General features: G+C 49.4%; 1 protein-coding gene across 1 annotated transcript in view; it reads right to left on the reverse strand.

Moving 5' to 3' along the window:
- BRWD1 (bromodomain and WD repeat domain containing 1) overlaps positions 1-16,766 on the reverse strand; it is a 1,722,898-nt gene that overhangs the window by 919,205 nt on the left and 786,927 nt on the right. The window contains exon 18 of the mRNA XM_069202575.1: positions 2,137-2,322. Coding sequence (XP_069058676.1) covers positions 2,137-2,322 — 186 coding nt within the window. The remainder of the gene's footprint in view (positions 1-2,136; positions 2,323-16,766) is intronic.

Raw genomic sequence — 16,766 nt, forward strand, 5'->3', positions numbered from 1 at the left:
CTCTCTGCTGCCCCAGTGACGTGGGACTCCTGTTCCAGTGTGCGGACTAGCCTGAATGCAACTTATAGTGCCTGTTGCCTGGGAGTTGCTTGTAGGGGCTCCGACTGCTTCGCTAAGCTCTCCTGTCTTATGAGGGTCAGCCCAGACTCCCCTCCAAGAGTCGAGCCCCACGGACCTTCCTGGTCCACCACAGCTCTTGCATTGGCTTGTTGGTGGCCTCCCTGACCACTGACCCATCTGCAATCCGGCATCTGGCGAGGGACAGCTCGTAGGCGACTTCAGGGACTCCTCTGCACCACCTGAACCCCACAACTGGACTTCATCCATCACCATCGACCCAGATCTTCAGCTATAGAAGGATGGGCATTCTCTCCTGCTTCACCTGGGCACTCCTAAATGGACTGAACTCTGTCCACTTCTTTTGCAGGTCCTCTTTAATCAGAATCTGCCCTTGGGTTCCAATGGTCCGGTCCTGCTTCTGCTTTCTTTAAACGTGACATCCCCATGTTAGCCATAAGAAAACCGGATAACTTACCTCTCTGCACACAGCTGCTGGGGATCTGTGGGGGCCACCTGTTCGCATTCCATTTTTTTAGTATATGGTTTGGACCACCCTATAGGGCCCTTGCTAAGTTATGCTTTTCCTGAGTACTTACCAGTGTATATCTTGAATGTTCATACCTCCAAAGGGAGGCATGCCCATGGTAGCCTAGTTTGGTGTGCCTATAATAAAGTAAATTTATTTTTGCAACGCTGTGTGGTTCCTTTCATGTGTGATCAGTTACTGTGTGACTATTGTGGTATTCCAAGTGCTTCACATGCCTTCAAGGTAAGTCTTGGCTGCTCACCACAGATAACCTAGAGAGCCCTGGCAGTCAAGACACTGTAACACTATCTAATAGGGGTTTGCCTGGACCATAGGTGTCCACCTCCCACTGGGCCAGCTTCCTACAAGTATCACAGAGGAGTTACTGGATCCTGGGACTTGAAAATGCTTCTTCGAAGAAAAATAACTTGCACCACTCTGAACCCAACACTAGATGGCAGGAGTATGCAGAGCATGTGTATTTAAAGCCACATGCCATCGAACACACTTTTTTGAGTTTCCATCATTCTGGTAAAACATGAGGATGGGTTTCCATTTCTGAAAATGAGAAACTGCTTAAATAGCCATGGGAAGCTGTAACGAAGGGACATGCCTGGTGCCAGGGCTGGCTTTAGTGCTGGTGGGGCCCTGTGTGACAGCCTCATTTTGGCACCCACACCCCAAGACTACCTCTTTGGATTCCCTCGCTACCTCTCGGCAAGTGTGCCCCTCATCTCTCCATAGCCCCCTTTCACAAACATTCAACTGTTTTAAAGAGATTGTAAAGGCTAAACACAAAATAAAGTTCTGTTCTTTGCAGCAGGCATATTAACCCTCCAAGCTACTTTATTGCGAGTCAAAGCTGCTTCTAGACAACACTCCCATCTTTCACCCTAGCAGGAACATTAATCACAAGAGGTATCTTGGCAGTTTAATTGCTTCCTGAAGGCTGAACGCTATAAGAAAAATATATTCAAACATAATTAACAGTGTTCCAAAATCACAGTAGACCGGCTTATGAAAGATAAAGTTCAGAAGACACAGATTAATCTATAAGCATTTGGTTAAGCAAACCCATGAGTGTTTGTACAAAGTGTTAACTACATAGTTTGCATCAGAAGGGATACTGAGCAAGGCTGAATAGCCGACCTAGAGACAAATGGACATTTGGAGCTTAGAGGGAGGATTTTGGGGGAAGGGGGCAACAGCTATTTGGAAAACAAGAAACGCAATTGCTCTAGCAGGGATATTTAAACCCAGTAAGGGTCTTCTTTCCAGCTTTCTTCTTCTATCACTAAATTAAGGATGCAGTATTAGCTGTCCATCCTGACATATTAGGGGAAGGGGCCAGAAGTCAAGACAAGGGGTGGTTGCAAAGGGACTGGGTGAGTTTTCTATATTATGCCAATAAAGAGCAGACTAGATGAATTGCTACATAAAAGCTAAAATATAATATGTAATTTTAGGATTATGCTTAGACACACAAGCAGGTGTATGGGATAGCTTTCTCTTTTCTTAGCCACAAAGCAAAGAAAGTAGTATCATCATACCTCGCCGATTTAATCCATCGTGGACTGATGGGCCAGTTGAAAAAGCACGTTGCTCTATCCCCGGTCTTTGGTCTTGTTCATTTTGTAAATGTCTTATAATACCATCCAAAATGCTGGGTTCATTATTTTGTTCACCCTGGTCATTTGTTTGCTGTCCAATCACTTGTTCAACAACTTCGCCATCACCTTAATGTTTTAAAATGATCAAGAGACAAATATGAATTTAATAGTCAAGTGGAATAACGGGTCATTCAACCAAGTTTCTTTAAACGTATACTCCACAAGAATAATATATGACTCATTTATCTAGTGAACTACAATTATTTACATATGTTGCACAGAAAAAGAGTGGTAAGAAGTTTCAATCACTGTACTGGGGCCTATGCCTGAAAAAAGTTACCCAGAGCACATGTGCAGATATAGCACAATCATGCTATAGATGGAATTACGTACCAGTGGAATGGAAAAGGTGGAGGGCTGCTGAAGCTCTGCACTAAGAAGGCAGTGACCAAATCTCTTTCTCTCATTTCAATTCACTGCATTTGCAGTTTTTAAGCTTTAGTAACACTGGAAAAAGAGCTTGGTATTGTCTACCAAGGTCTGTGGAAGGTTAAATTGTCGAACGGAATGCCAATTGACAGCTTAAGTTTTTGCTGATAATATTCATTGAAAACTTTCAAACACTTGTTTTTGGCTTTTCCCACTTATGCTCCAGCTCTGTCACTTTTGTCACAGTATGGAAGAGATCCCAGGGCGCCATAGAGGCAGGTGAAGATAAGATGTCATTCCCATTGGAAACATGATGAAGTGACTGGCTACCTGCCAACAAGTATTACCAACTCCTCCTTTACAATGCCTACTGAACCTAGGGCAGATGCAAAAAAGGTCATACTTCAATATGCTTCATAACTCCTTTAAAAACATGTTCATGCTGGGGTTCCTCAAGAATACAAGAGTCAAAACAGGCAGTGGAGTCACAGTTCCAACTGGTTTTTACCCTTGTTGTCGACTATTACCTTGATTTATCGCCCCCACTTGGGGTCCATTGCTGCATGAACCACTGATCAGGCCCTCACACTCCTTTGGATCCTTTTGTCTGTGACCAAACAATTGTACCATAAGCCTTGGCAGACTGCTGTTGCTGCACCTTGCCTACCAATTGTAACATATATAATGTATGGAAATGCTTCCTTGGCATGGTTACCCTCTGACTTATTGCCGTTTGCTGATGCCAGTTATGATTGAAAGTGTGCTGGGACCCTGCTAACCAGGCCCAGGCACCAGTGTTCGTTCCCTAAACTGTACCTTTGTTCCCACAATTGGCACAGCCCTGGCACTCAGATAAGTCACTTGTAAATGGTACCCCTGGTACCAAGGGCCCTGATGTCAGAAAAGGTCTCTAAGGGATGCAGCATGTCTAATACCACCATGGGGACCCCTCACTCAGCACATGCACACTGCCCTACCTCACAGCTAGTGTGCTGGTGGGGAGAAAATGACTAAGTCGACATGGTGCTCTCCTCAGAGTGCCATGCCAACCTCACACTGATTGTGGCATAGGTAAGTTACCCCTCTAGCAGACCTTACAGCCCTAAGGCAGGGTGCACTATACCACAGGTGAGGGTATATGTGCATGAGCACTATGCCCCTACAGTGTCTAAGCCAAACCTTAGACATTGTAAGTGCAGGGTAGCCATAAAGAGTATATGGTCTGGGAGTTTGTCAAACACGAACGCCACAGTTCCATAATGGCTACACTGAAATCTGGGAAGTTTAGTATCAAGGTTCTCAGGACAATAAATGCACACTGATGCCAGTGTGAGATTTATTGTAAAATGCACTTAGAGGGCACCTTAGAGATGCCCCCTGAATACCAGTCTGACTCCCAGTGCTAGGCCGATCAGTTTCTGCCAGCCTGCCACAACCAGACAAGTTTCTGGCCACATGGGGAGGGTGCCTTTGTCACTCTGTGGCCAGGAACAAAGCCTGTACTGGGTGGAGGTGCTTCTCACCTCCCCCTGCAGGAACTAACACCTGGCGGTGAGCCTCAAAGGCTCATGCCTTTTGTTACAGCACCCCAGGGCATCTCAGCTAGTGGAGATGCCCTCCCCTCTGGCCACAGTCCCCACTTTTGGCAGCAAGGCTGGAGGAGATAATTAGAAAAACAAGGAGGAGTCACCCACCAGTCAGGACAGCCCCTAAGGTGTCCTGAGCTGAGGTGACCCCTGCCTTTAGAAATCCTCCATCTTGATTTTGAAGGATTCCCCCAATAGGAATAGGGATGTGCCCCCCTCCCCTCAGGGAGGAGGCACAAAGAGGGTGTAGCCACCTTCAAGGACAGTAGCCATTGGCTACTGCCCTCCCAGACCTAAACACACCCCTAAATTGAGTATTTAGGGGCTCCCAGAACCGAGGAAGATAGATTCCTGCAACCTGAAGACGAAGAAGGACTGCTTACCTGAAGCCCTGCAGAGAAGACAGAGACACCAACTGCTTTGGCCCCAGCCCTACCGGCCTGTCTCCCCACTTCGAGAAAAACTGCAACAGCGACGAGTCCGCCAGAGTCCAGCGACCTCTGAAGCCTCAGAGGACTACCCTGCATCTAAAAGGACTAAGAACTCCTGAGGAAAGCAGTCCTGTTCCACAAAAACTTGCAACAAAGAAACAACTTTTAAAGGACTCCACGTTTCCCGCCGGAAGCGTGAGACTTTCCACTCTGCACCCGACGCCCCCGGCTCGACCTGGGGAGAAACAACACTACAGGGAGGACTCCCCGGCGACTGCGAGCCCGTGAGTAGCCAGAGTTGACCCCCCTGAGCCCCCCCAGCGACGCCTGCAGAGGGAATCCAGAGGCTCCCCCTGATCGCGACTGCCTGCTTCAAAGAACCCGACGCCTGGTAAAGACACTGCACCCGCAGCCCCCAGGACCTGAAGGATCCGACGTCAAGTACAGAAGCAACCCCCAGGTGGCCCCTCCCTTGCCCAGGTGGTGGCTACCCTAAGGAGCCCCCCCTTGCCTGCCTGCTTCGCTCAAGAGACCCCTGGGTCTCCCATTGAAACCAATTGCAAACCCGACGCTTGTTTGCACTCTGCACACGGCTGCCCCTGTGCCTCTGAGGGTGTACTTTTTGTGCTGACTTGTGTCCCCCCCCGGTGCCCTACAAAACCCCCCTGGTCTGCCCTCCGAAGTCACGGGTACTTACCTGCTGGCAGACTGGAACCGGGGCACCCCCTTCTCCATTGAAGCCTATGCGTTTTGGGCACCACTTTGAACTCTGCACCTGACCGGCCCTGAGCTACTGGTGTGGTAACTTTGGGGTTGCTCTGAACCCCCTACAGTGGGCTACCTTGGTGGACCCAAACTTGAACCCTGCAAGTGCTTTACTTACCTGAAAACTAACAAAATACTTACCTCCCCCAGGAACTGTTGAATTTTGCACTGTCTAGTTTTAAAATATCTGATTGCCATTTTTGCCAAAACTGTACATGTTATATTGTTGATTCAAAGTTCCTAAGATACCTGAGTGAAATACCTTTCATTTAAAGTATTGATTGTAAATCTTGAACCTGTGGTTCTTAAAATAAACTAAGAAAATAATGCTTAACACTACCGTCTGATAAGCCTACTGCTCGACCACACTACCACAAAATAGAGCATTAGAATTATCTCTTTTTGCCACTATCTTACCTCTAAGGGGAACCCTTGGACTCTGTACATGCTATTTCTTACTTTGAAATAGTACATACAGAGCCAACTTCCTACACTTCGTATTCAGGTAAGTTAATTTTCAAGCATAAATTCTCTGCAGTTTCACAAATCAACACTTAGTGCACTCAGTTCAGCAAAGTTAACCTATGGGAGGAAAACAAGAATGCAGGTTTGCAGGCAGTACACGACTTACAAATCCAGTCTTTGGGGTTTGAGGTAACATCAGGCAACGTTCAAATCAGTACCAAGAGGGCACACAGCAGCACAGGGGCACACAGGTGCAGAGGTCAAATCGGAGTCTGGTGACCAATGTTAACCAATACACCAATCACCAATGGGGGTGAACAAAGATACACTGCTCAAGTGTGAGTAAAGCAGTGTCAGCGGTCGATTTCCTGGGGTTGAGGCAAGTACGAGGGAGGACAAATGCAGCACCAAACACACCCTCAGTGGCACAGGGGCTGCCGGGTGCAGAGTACAACACATTGTCAGGCACCCAATGTTAGCCAATGAGACTGAGGGTAACCAAAGATGCATTGCTCACAGGTGAGTAAAGCAGTGTCAGGGATTGATCTCCTGGGGTTGAGATAAGCACGGGGAAGGGAGACTTGTGGTGCACAAGGCAGCACCAAACGTACACCCTCAGCGGCATATGGGCAGTCGGGTTCAGAGTGCCAACACAATGCAAGTGAATGGGCGAGATCAGTTTTGGAAAAAGGCTGAAGACTCGAGCAGGGACATTGAATAAAGAAAATCCACAGCTGCCCAGTTAACATCTGATGCTAGGGGATGTAGGGGGAGTCTTCAGTTTGAGGGTGAAGGCTTTGAGGCAGAGTATGGCAGGGATCAAACCATGGTGGATTGGGACTCAATCACTGGGGAACCTTCACAGGACCGGTGGGCCACTTTCACTCGGGCCTTGGGCATTGCATGCAGAGGTGGGTTGGGAGGAAGTTTCACAGTTCCTCAGGGCACAGTTCTTTTCTTTAAAGTTGGTTTCTTCTTGAACAGGTCTGTTGTACTCGGGAGATCTTGATATTTGCCAAATGCAGGCAGTCCTCCCAAAGCTTTACCCGGTCACTGGGCTGCAGGAAAGGTCATCATTTGGTGTAAGATCATCAAGGACTGTAGGCAGGCTGGTAGGGCTGGGGCCTAGTCAGTGGGCGTCTGTAGTCTTCTCTGCTGGTGCGACTCTGTAGTGTCCCGCTCTTCTTAGGTCATCAGGAATCTGAGTTCTAGGGTTCAGGGGTGCCACCTAAATACTGAATTTAGGGGTTTACAAGAAGTGACCATGTGCTACTCACCTTTAGGGTAACTACACCATTCTTATGACCACTGTTGCTGGGAAGTGGGCATAAACCTAACCCCAGTGGCCTAATTCCTTCCAAGCAAGATGGAGGAATTTGAGAAGTAGTGTCCACTTCAGCTCATCCACCTTAGGGGTGGGACTGGAATGAAGCGGGCACACCTCCTAATTTAACTAATCCCCCCCCCCGACGTGCTGCTGTGCTGCCGCCAAAAGTGGGGTCAGGACAAGGGGGTTTGGTCATCTCCACTATCTCGAGAGACATGGGTCGCATTACAAGGTGGTACAGCCTTTAAAGCTCTCTGACCTGGAATGTCCAGTCTGCCTGGGACAGGAGGTGACACCTCTGCTCAGTGCAGGCTTTTTTCTCAGGCCTTCAAGAGCGCTGGCTCTCACTTTAGGGGACCAGAAACACGTCTGTGGTGGCTGAAATGGTCAGGAACAGTCAGTCAATACACTGGGAGTTGGTAGGTTTTCAGGGGGCACCTCTAAGATGCCCTCTATGTCTTAAATAAATCTATCACTGGGGCCAGTGATGGTTTATTATCCTGACATGTTTGTTACCAAACAGCCCAGCATTCAAAGAAGTCATCATGTAGCTGGGGAACTCGTAATAACCAGTGTCCAGCACATGCATTTAAAATGGCTTTCCTGAGAACTTACTCCATCTGAGAATTGAGAAAGACATAGCGAATGCATATTTGTTCATGCAGATATGCCCTCATGTGACCTAATGCTCCCTGCTCTAGGGCTGGAAGGTCTGCTAGAGGGGGGACTTGGCACACAGGTTGTGTGGCATGTCATGTTTTCAATTTTGGGAGCACCTTATCACGCAGCCTGCAATGGCAACCTGAATAAGGTTGGTGTTGGGTCCTTTGGAGTGGCACAAGTTGTACTTCAGCACTGAGGGGCACAATTCAGTACCCATCCTCTAGGTATAAGAAGTGCCATTTATTAGGGGCTTATTGCGGGGGGAAGGGCCTGAACACTTGGTGATCAAGTGACCAGGTGTGTTGTTTTAGGGAAGGAACACTGGCTCTGGGGACCTGGTTAGCAGGCAAAAAGTGGGGTTGGGTACGGTCACCAGAACCCAGCACCATACAATCATCCATCTGAGGGGCATATGGTGAGTTTGAACAAGGAAGTGAGAACCAAACGAGCAAGTTACTTATCGTCGGTAACGCTTTTTCTGGTGGATACACTAGCTACCTGTGGATTCCTCACCTAATGAATTCTCCCCCTGCGCAGCATTCAACGGAAATTTATTTCCAGCTCTGCACGTCGGCGAGGACGTCACAATTGCCTGACTCCAAGCAGCTCCGTCTGACGTCATCGTGGCAATAAGAGGCCCTCGCCGGCGTGCTGACGTCAGTTTACGCCATTTTTTACGTGCCTTTGAGGCAAATAGGTGAATATTGACATTCCATACTCATCATGACCATATTAAAGAAAACTTTTATAGAAATGTCGCGCCGCACCACGCGGCGCGAGCAGAGCATTCAGCTCGCTCCGGACGCGGCGCGCCCCGACCCTTCTGTGCACCTCGCGAGGCCCCAGATTTTGCTTGGGGCCTCGCTCTGCTTTTTCTTGCGTCCCTGGTACCTCCTGACCCCTCCTTACCTGTTCTTTTCTCTTCTTTTCTTCTTTTCTTCTTTCAGGCATTTTATTGTACTTTCTTTATGTCTTTTCCCCCTTCCTATGTTACCTTTTTCTTCCCAGCATTCCTTGTTCCCTATTCTCTATGGTTCCTACTCTATTCTGTCCTATGCACTTTTCCCTATCTAAGATAGTGTCCTTTTACTTCCTGTTGGTCATTTCCTGTTTCTTGGTATTTAAGGGCTCTGTTTTCTTCCTTTCCTTGCGCTGCAACTCTATCTGCTCTGATTGTGTCTTCGCTCCTGATTCTTTGCCTTCAGTTCTGAATCTTGTCCAATTTCGTGTTTACCTGCATTTTTGTTTCTTTTTGATTCCTGGTTTTTGTTCTTGTTTCAGGAATCTACTGTTTGGAGGTTTTTCCCCTTTTTAGGTTTTTTTTCCCTCTGGCGCTATTTCTAAAGGGCACGGTCTGTTCTTGGCGTTTCCATTGCCTACAGCACCGTGGCTACTAGAAAGAGTCGCCCCTTTCTGGGCCAAAGCCGAACCTTCAAGACCCATGCCACTCGATCTGCGGATTCCAGGCGTAAGCAGCACGTGAGTCGTGACAAGAAAAGGTAAATAATTAATAATGGCAACAGTATCAACACATTCGTAAAAAATGTACATAGCCATGAATGTATACCAATACATACAAATATAAACATATATACAAATATATATATATATATATATATATATATATATATAAATGTATACTCTCATAATGCAGAAACAATCAAATATACATGTACACACCCAAGGAAATCTCGGTATGACCAGACAGACTACGGGGAGGCGGGTGGGACCGTGAGGAATCCACAGGTAGCTAGTGTATCCACCAGAAAAAGCGTTACCGAAGGTAAGTAACTTGCTCTTCTGATGGATACAACTACCTGTGGATTCCTCACCTAATGAATAGAGTCCCAAAGCAGTACCGCCTCGGAGGTGGGAGTCTGACTTATACCAAAAGAACCCGCAGTGCAGACCGCACAAAATGGCCATCCCCTCTCACCTCCGAGTCCAAGCAATTATGCTTTACGAAGGTGTGGAGGGGACGCCCAAGTAGCGGCCTTACAAATGTCTGCCACTGGAACACCTCTAGTCAGGGACGATGTGGCAGACTTAGCCCTGGTGGAATGGGCTCTTATACCATCAGGAGGAACTTTCTTCGCCAATGAATCTTAAAACAAAGAACGACCCACCTGGATAGCGTTCGTTTGTGGACGGCCTTCCCCTTCCTCCCGTATCCGACAAAGAGTTGGTCTCCAAGCAGAACTCTCTTGTCGTGTCTATGTAAAAACTGAGAACCATCCTTGGGTCCAGTCGATGGAGCCTCTCCTCCTCCTTAGATGGATGTGGAGGAGGATAGAATGACGAGAGAGTGATAGACTGTCCCAAATGAAAAGGAGTCACTACCTTGGGGAAGAAAGCCACCCTGGTCCTCAGCACCACTTTGTCTTTATGAAAGGTTGTAAAAGGAGGGTGAACACAAAGAGCTTGAAGCTCACTTACCCGCCTTGCAGACGTGATGGCCGTAAGAAACACAGTCTTTAGGACTAAACATCTTAAAGGGTAAGAATGTAACGGCTCAAAAGGAGAGCCCATCAAAAAAGTTAACACCAGATTTAAATCCCACTGGGGCATAAGAAATGGAGTGGGAGGAAACCTATTGGTAAGCCCCTTCAAAAACCTCAACACTAAAGGGGATTTGAACAAAGAGGGTTGATCAGGAAGGCTTATGCAAGCTGCGAGGGCCAAAAGATAGCCCTTGACAGTAGCAACAGCGCAGCCTTGCTGTGCCAAGGACAATACAAACATCAATATGTCAGACAAATGGGCACTTAAGGGATTAATTTGTCTCTCTCCACACCAACCAACAAATTTAGCCCATCTGCTCGCATAGACAGATTTGGTGGAGTGTCGCCGGGCCGATAAAATAACGTCGACTACATCCGGTGGGAGAGAAAAAGAACTCCGATTGCCCTGTTCAATCTCCAGGCATGAAGGTGCAGGCTCTGGAGGTGGGGGTGTAGAACCTGCCCCTGCGAGAGGAGGTCTGCCCAAAAAGGGGGACAGAGCGGAGGGCACATTGAGAGTTGGAGAAGGTCCGTGTACACACCCTTCTTGGCCAATCCGGAGCTATTAATATGACTTGGGTCTGGTCTTGGCGAATCTTCCTCAGAACTCGAGGAATCAAGGGTATGGGAGGAAACGCGTAAAGCAACTGGCCGTTCCAGGACATCTGAAACACCCCCCCAACACTTCCTGCACCGGATACTGGAGGCTGCAGAACAATGGGCAGTGCGCGTTCTCCCGAGTGGCAAACAGGTCTACCTGGGGAAACCCCCACATCCGGAAGATAGAAAGGACCAGATCTGGATGAAGACGCCACTCGTGATCGACCAAGAGTAGCCGACTGAGACTGTCCGCATGCACGTTTTAAACCACGGCCAGATGGTTTGCTATTAAGCAAATCCGATGGTCCCTTGCCCAGGACCAGAGCCGCAGAGCCTCTCTGCAGAGAAGATACGACCCTATTCCTCCCTGCTTGTTGATGTACCACATCGCAGTCATGTTGTCCGTCAAGATTTGAACCGACTGACCGTGAATGGAAGGGAGGAAGGCCTTGAGAGCCAAAAGTATCGCCTGCAATTCCAGCAGGTTGATATGAAACACCTGCTCCACTGGAGACCAACGACCTTTGATCTCCAGGTCCCCCAGATGAGCTCCCCACCCCAAAGTGGAGGCATCCGTTATCACTGTGGCCACTGGAGGTGGCAACGAGAATGGCTTTCCTTGAGACAGGTTGCCGACCACAGCCCACCATTGAAGATCCACTGCAGTGTCCCTGGAGATTCTTATCGACTCCTCGAGATCCCCCTTGTGCTGAAACCACTTCCTGCAGAGACACCACTGAAGAGCCCTCATGTGCCAGCGTGCATGAGTGACTAACAGAATGCAAGAAGCGTAAAGACCGAGCAGACGAAGGACCTTGAGGACTGGAACAACCGCTCCTTCTTGAAACATTGGAATCAACGCCTGAATGTCCTGAATCCGCTGTGGCGGAGGAAAGGCTCGAATCAATGTAGTGTCCAGTACTGTCCCTATGAACAGGAGGCGTTGAGAGGGGTCCAGGTGAGACTTGGGCACGTTTATCGGAAAGCCCAGACTGAACAACAACTGGGTTGTCATCTGCAGGTGATGCAGCACGAGCTCTGGAGACTTGGCTTTGATCAACCAATCATCCAGGTAAGGGAATACTACTATTCCCTTCCTCCTGAGGTTCGCTGCAACCACCGCCATCACCTTCGTGAAGACTCGAGGCGCAGAAGTGAGACCAAAAGGAAGGACCGCAAACTGGTAGTGTTGTGACCGCACCACAAAACGGAGATACTTCCTGTGTGACTTGAGAATGGGAATATGGAAATAAGCATCCTGCAAGTCGACAGACACCATCCAATCCTCCTTGTTCAACGCCATAAGTACCTGTGCTAGAGTCAACATTTTGAATTTCTCCTGTTTGAGGAAACAATTCAAAATCCTCAGGTCCAGGATAGGCCTCAAACGACCATCCTTTTTGGGGTTCAGAAAATACCTTGAATCACATCCCTGACCCCTCTCCTGCTCGGGAACCAACTCTACTGCACCTTTTGACAATAGGGATAGAACCTCCTATTCTAACAACAGGAGATGATCTTCTGAACAAAAGGAAGAACGGGGAGGGAAGGGAGGAGGAATCTCCCAAAAGGGAAGGGCATAGCCTTTCCTTACCACACTGATGACCCAGGAGTCGGATGTTATCGACTCCCACATGGGAAGAAAAAGAGACAACCTTCCCCCTACCGGAGATACATTGGACGCAATGGTTAGAGGACTAGGGTTGCTTTCCCTGTTGCATCCCCCCTGAGGAAGAGGTAGGGTGCTGCTGTTGGGTGGCCCCTCTAGATCTGTAAGGGAGACTTGAGGGTTGCTGGCCTGCCTGCTGCGATCTCCCATGAAAGGACGCCCCTCGTCCAAATACTCTAAGACGTCTAAATGATCTAAAAGGGGTCGAAACAGCTTGCAGGCCCATGGATTTCGCTGTTGCCCTACACTCTTTAAAGCGCTCCAACGCAGAGTCAGCTTTAGTGCCAAATAATTTATCGCCATCAAAGGGCAAGTCTAAGAGAGTGGCTTGGACATCCGACGAAAACCCAGACATATGCAACCAAGCATGACGTCTGGTAGCGATGGAGGTTCCCATCGCTCTAGAAACCGAGTCCGTGGTGTCCAATCCTGATTGTATGACCTGCGTTGCCACCGCCTGGGCATCCGTGAGGAGTCCTTGCAAGTCTTGGGGCATATCAGGCAACGCTGCTTTAGCTGCATCCATTATAGCATGAATGTATCTACCCAGGATACACGTGGCATTTGCCGATTTAAGTGTCATGCTGCAAGACGAGAAAACCTTCTTTGCAGACTGCTCCATACGTTTGGGCTCCCTGACGGATGGCACACCAGGGAAGGAGCCAGGAGCAGGCCGCGACGAACAGGACGCCTGTACCACCAGACTCTCAGGAGACAGATGTTTGCAAAGGAATTCAGGGTCCCCAGGCACTGACCTATACCGTATGGCCACCGACCTGTTCACTGAAAACAAAGAAACAGGCTTTTCCCAAACCTCAACTATGGGATCCTTAAGAGCTTCATTAAAAGGCAACAACGGATCCGCAATAGCAGTGCCAGGATGTAGCACCTCCATCAGGATATTCGTCTTGACCTGGGCCATCGGAAGCGGGTGTTTTAAGAAATCAGCAGCCTTCCTGATGACAGACTGAAACGAGGCTGCCTCCTCAGTATATTGCCCTGGCGAGGCCAAATCCCACTCCGGGGAAGTATCCAGCCCACTGTCAGTGTCCAACCCCTGAAAGTCACCAAGGGGGTCCACAATCTCCCCTTCCTCAAGGAGCTGTCTCTGGTATTCTCTCTCCTCCAACAACTGAGGGCCTTCCTTCGGGAACGCAATTTCACCTCCAGCCCCGGCGTCGACAAAGAGTTGGCCGACGACGGAGAGCGGCGTCACCACACGATCTCCGGACCCCTCCAACGCCGGAGATGGATCCATCGGTGCCGTGGACAATCGATCTCCAGCCATTGATGCCATCCGACTTCGGGACACCTCCATCTGTATAGGCACTGGCGTCAAAGGTCTTTCCACCAACGTCGACGGCTGCACCGCCAGTACTGGCATCGGGCTAGTGTCTCCTGCCAAACAGAATGGCATGAACCGCGTCTGACTATAAGGAGCCGGAGCGCCTAAATTAAATGCCAAGGGACCAGTGGGGCCGGCCGGCGCACCACCTCCCGGCACCATGGTCTGAAACATGGCAAATATGGCATTAAGGAATGCCGCTGGATCCGTCCCCGGAGCAGGGAAAGTAGGATACTCCTGAGGAGCAGGAGCCGGACTCGGATCCTGTACATCCAGATGCGCCAGAGATGAGCGAGGACTGACGGCGAGGAAGAAGATTGCAGAGTCGAAAGATGAGGAGTCACCGTTGGGCTGACCTCCCAGGACTTATGGCACCGAGCAGATGGAGACCTCTACCTCGAAGGACTTCCTCTGGAACATCGCCGGGAATCGTGATGGCGCCGTTTTTTATGACTCTTCGTCGACTTCCCCGACAAAGACCTATGGTGACTACTCTTCTTTTTAGCTTTTGCTAAAAATAGTTTGGCTTCATGCTCCTTCAGATCTTTGGGGTTCATTTTCTGGGATGAACCACACTCCTGGACGTCGTGGTCTGAGCTCAGACACCATAGACAGTCGTTATGCGGGTCAGTGACTGACATCCGACCTCCGCATTCTCTGCAAGGCTTGAACCCTGACTTCTTCGAAGCAGACATCCCGACAAAACACAAAGTATCTGTAGGAAGTATGCTCTGTAAGAACTATTTCAAAGTAAGAAATAGCATAGAGTCCAAGGGTTCCCCTTAGAGGTAAGATAGTGGCAAAAAGAGATAATTCTAATGCTCTATTTTGTGGTAGTGTGGTCGAGCAGTAGGCTTATCAGAGGGTAGTGTTAAGCATTTGTTGTACACACACAGGCAATAAATGAGGAACACACACTCAAAGACAATTCCAGGCCAATAGGTTTTTGTATAGAAAAATATATTTTCTTAGTTTATTTTAAGAACCACAGGTCCAAGATTTACAAGTAATACTTCAAATGAAAGGTATTTCACTTAGGTAACTTAGGAACTTTGAATCAGCAAAATAGCATGTACAGTTATCACAAAAATGGCAATAAGCTATTTTAAAACTAGTGCAAATTTCAACAGTTCCTGGGGGAAGTAAGTATTTGTTAGTTTTGCAGGTAAGTAAACCACCTACAGGGTTCAAAGTTGGGTCCAAGGTAGCCCACCGTTGGGGGTTCAGAGCAACCCCAAAGTTACCACACCAGCACCTCAGGGCCGGTCAGGTGCAGAGGTCAAAGTGGTGCCCAAAACACATAGGCTTCAATGGAGAAGGGGGTGCCCCGGTTCCAGTCTGCCAGCAGGTAGGTACCTGCGTCTTCGGAGGGCAGACCAGGGGGGTTTTGTAGGGCACTGGGGGGGGCGCACAAGTCAGCACAAAAAGTACACCCTCAGCGGCACGGGGGCGGCCGGGTGCAGAGTGCAAACAGGCGTTGGGTTTGCAATAGGTTTCAATGGGAGACCCAGGGGTCTCCTCAGCGAAGCAGCAGGCAAGGGGGGGGCTCCTCCGGGTAGCCACCACCTGGGCAAGGGAGAGGGCCACCTGGGGGTCGCTTCTGCACTGGAGGTCGGATCCTTCAGGTCCTGGGGGCTGCGGGTGCAGTGTCTTTACCAGGCATGAGGTTCTTAGAAGCAGGCAGTCAGGGGGAGTGTCTGGATTCCCTCTGCAGGTGTCGCTGGGGGGCTCAGGGGGATCAACTCTGGCTACTCACAGGGTCCCAGTTGCCAGGGAGTCCTCCCTGTAGTGTTGTTTCTCCGCAGGTCGAGCCGGGAGTGTCGGATGCAGAGTGCAAAGTCTCACGCTTCCGGAGGGAAACGTGTTGTCTTTAAAGTTGTTTCTTTGTTGCAAGTTTTGGTTTCTTTGGAACAGGGCCGCTGTCCTCTGGAGTTCTTGGTCCTTTTTAGATGCAGGGTAGTCCTCTGAGGCTTTAGAGGTCGCTGGACCCTGGGGAGCACGTCGCTGTTGCAGTTTTTCTCGAAGTGGGGAGACAGGCCGGGAGGGCTGGGGCCAAAGCAGTTGGTGTCTCCGTCTTCTCTGCAGGGCTTCAGGTCAGCAGTCCTTCGTCTTAGGTTGCAGGAATCTATCTTGCTAGGTTCTGGGAGCCCCTAATAACTCAATTTAGGGGGGTGTTTAGGTCTGGGGGGGTTAGTAGCCAATGGCTACTAGCCCGGAGGATGGCTACACCCTCTTTGTGCCTCCTCCCTGAGGGGAGGGGGGCACATCCCTAATCCTATTGGGGGAATCCTCCATCTGCAAGATGGAGGATTTCTAAAAGTCAGAGTCACCTCAGCTCAGGACACCTTGGGGGTGGTCCTGACTGGCCAGTGACGACTCCTTGTTTTTCTCATTATCTCCTCCGGCCTTGCCGCCAAAAGTGGGGCTGTGGCCGGAGGGGGGGCGTGCATCTCCACTAGCTGGAGTGCCCTGGGGCGCTGTAACAAAGGGGGTGAGCTTTTGAGGCTCACCGCCAGGTGTTACAGTTCCTGTAGGGGGAGCTGAGAAGCAGCTCCACCCAGTACAGGCTTTGTTACTAGCCACAGAGTGACAAAGGCACTCTCCCCATGTGGCCAGCAACATGTCTGGTGTGTGGCAGGCTGGTAAAACTAGTCAGCCCACACTGGAAGTCGGGTATGTTTTCAGGACAGCTTCATCTACTCCTCCCTCTGAGATTATAGTTGCCCCAGTAGGCTCACTGACAAGGTCAAGGCCTACTTGGAATCCCATTTGGAGACTTACCACTGCAT

This window comes from Pleurodeles waltl, chromosome 8, assembly GCF_031143425.1.
Source record: "Pleurodeles waltl isolate 20211129_DDA chromosome 8, aPleWal1.hap1.20221129, whole genome shotgun sequence".
Taxonomy (NCBI): domain Eukaryota; kingdom Metazoa; phylum Chordata; class Amphibia; order Caudata; family Salamandridae; genus Pleurodeles; species Pleurodeles waltl.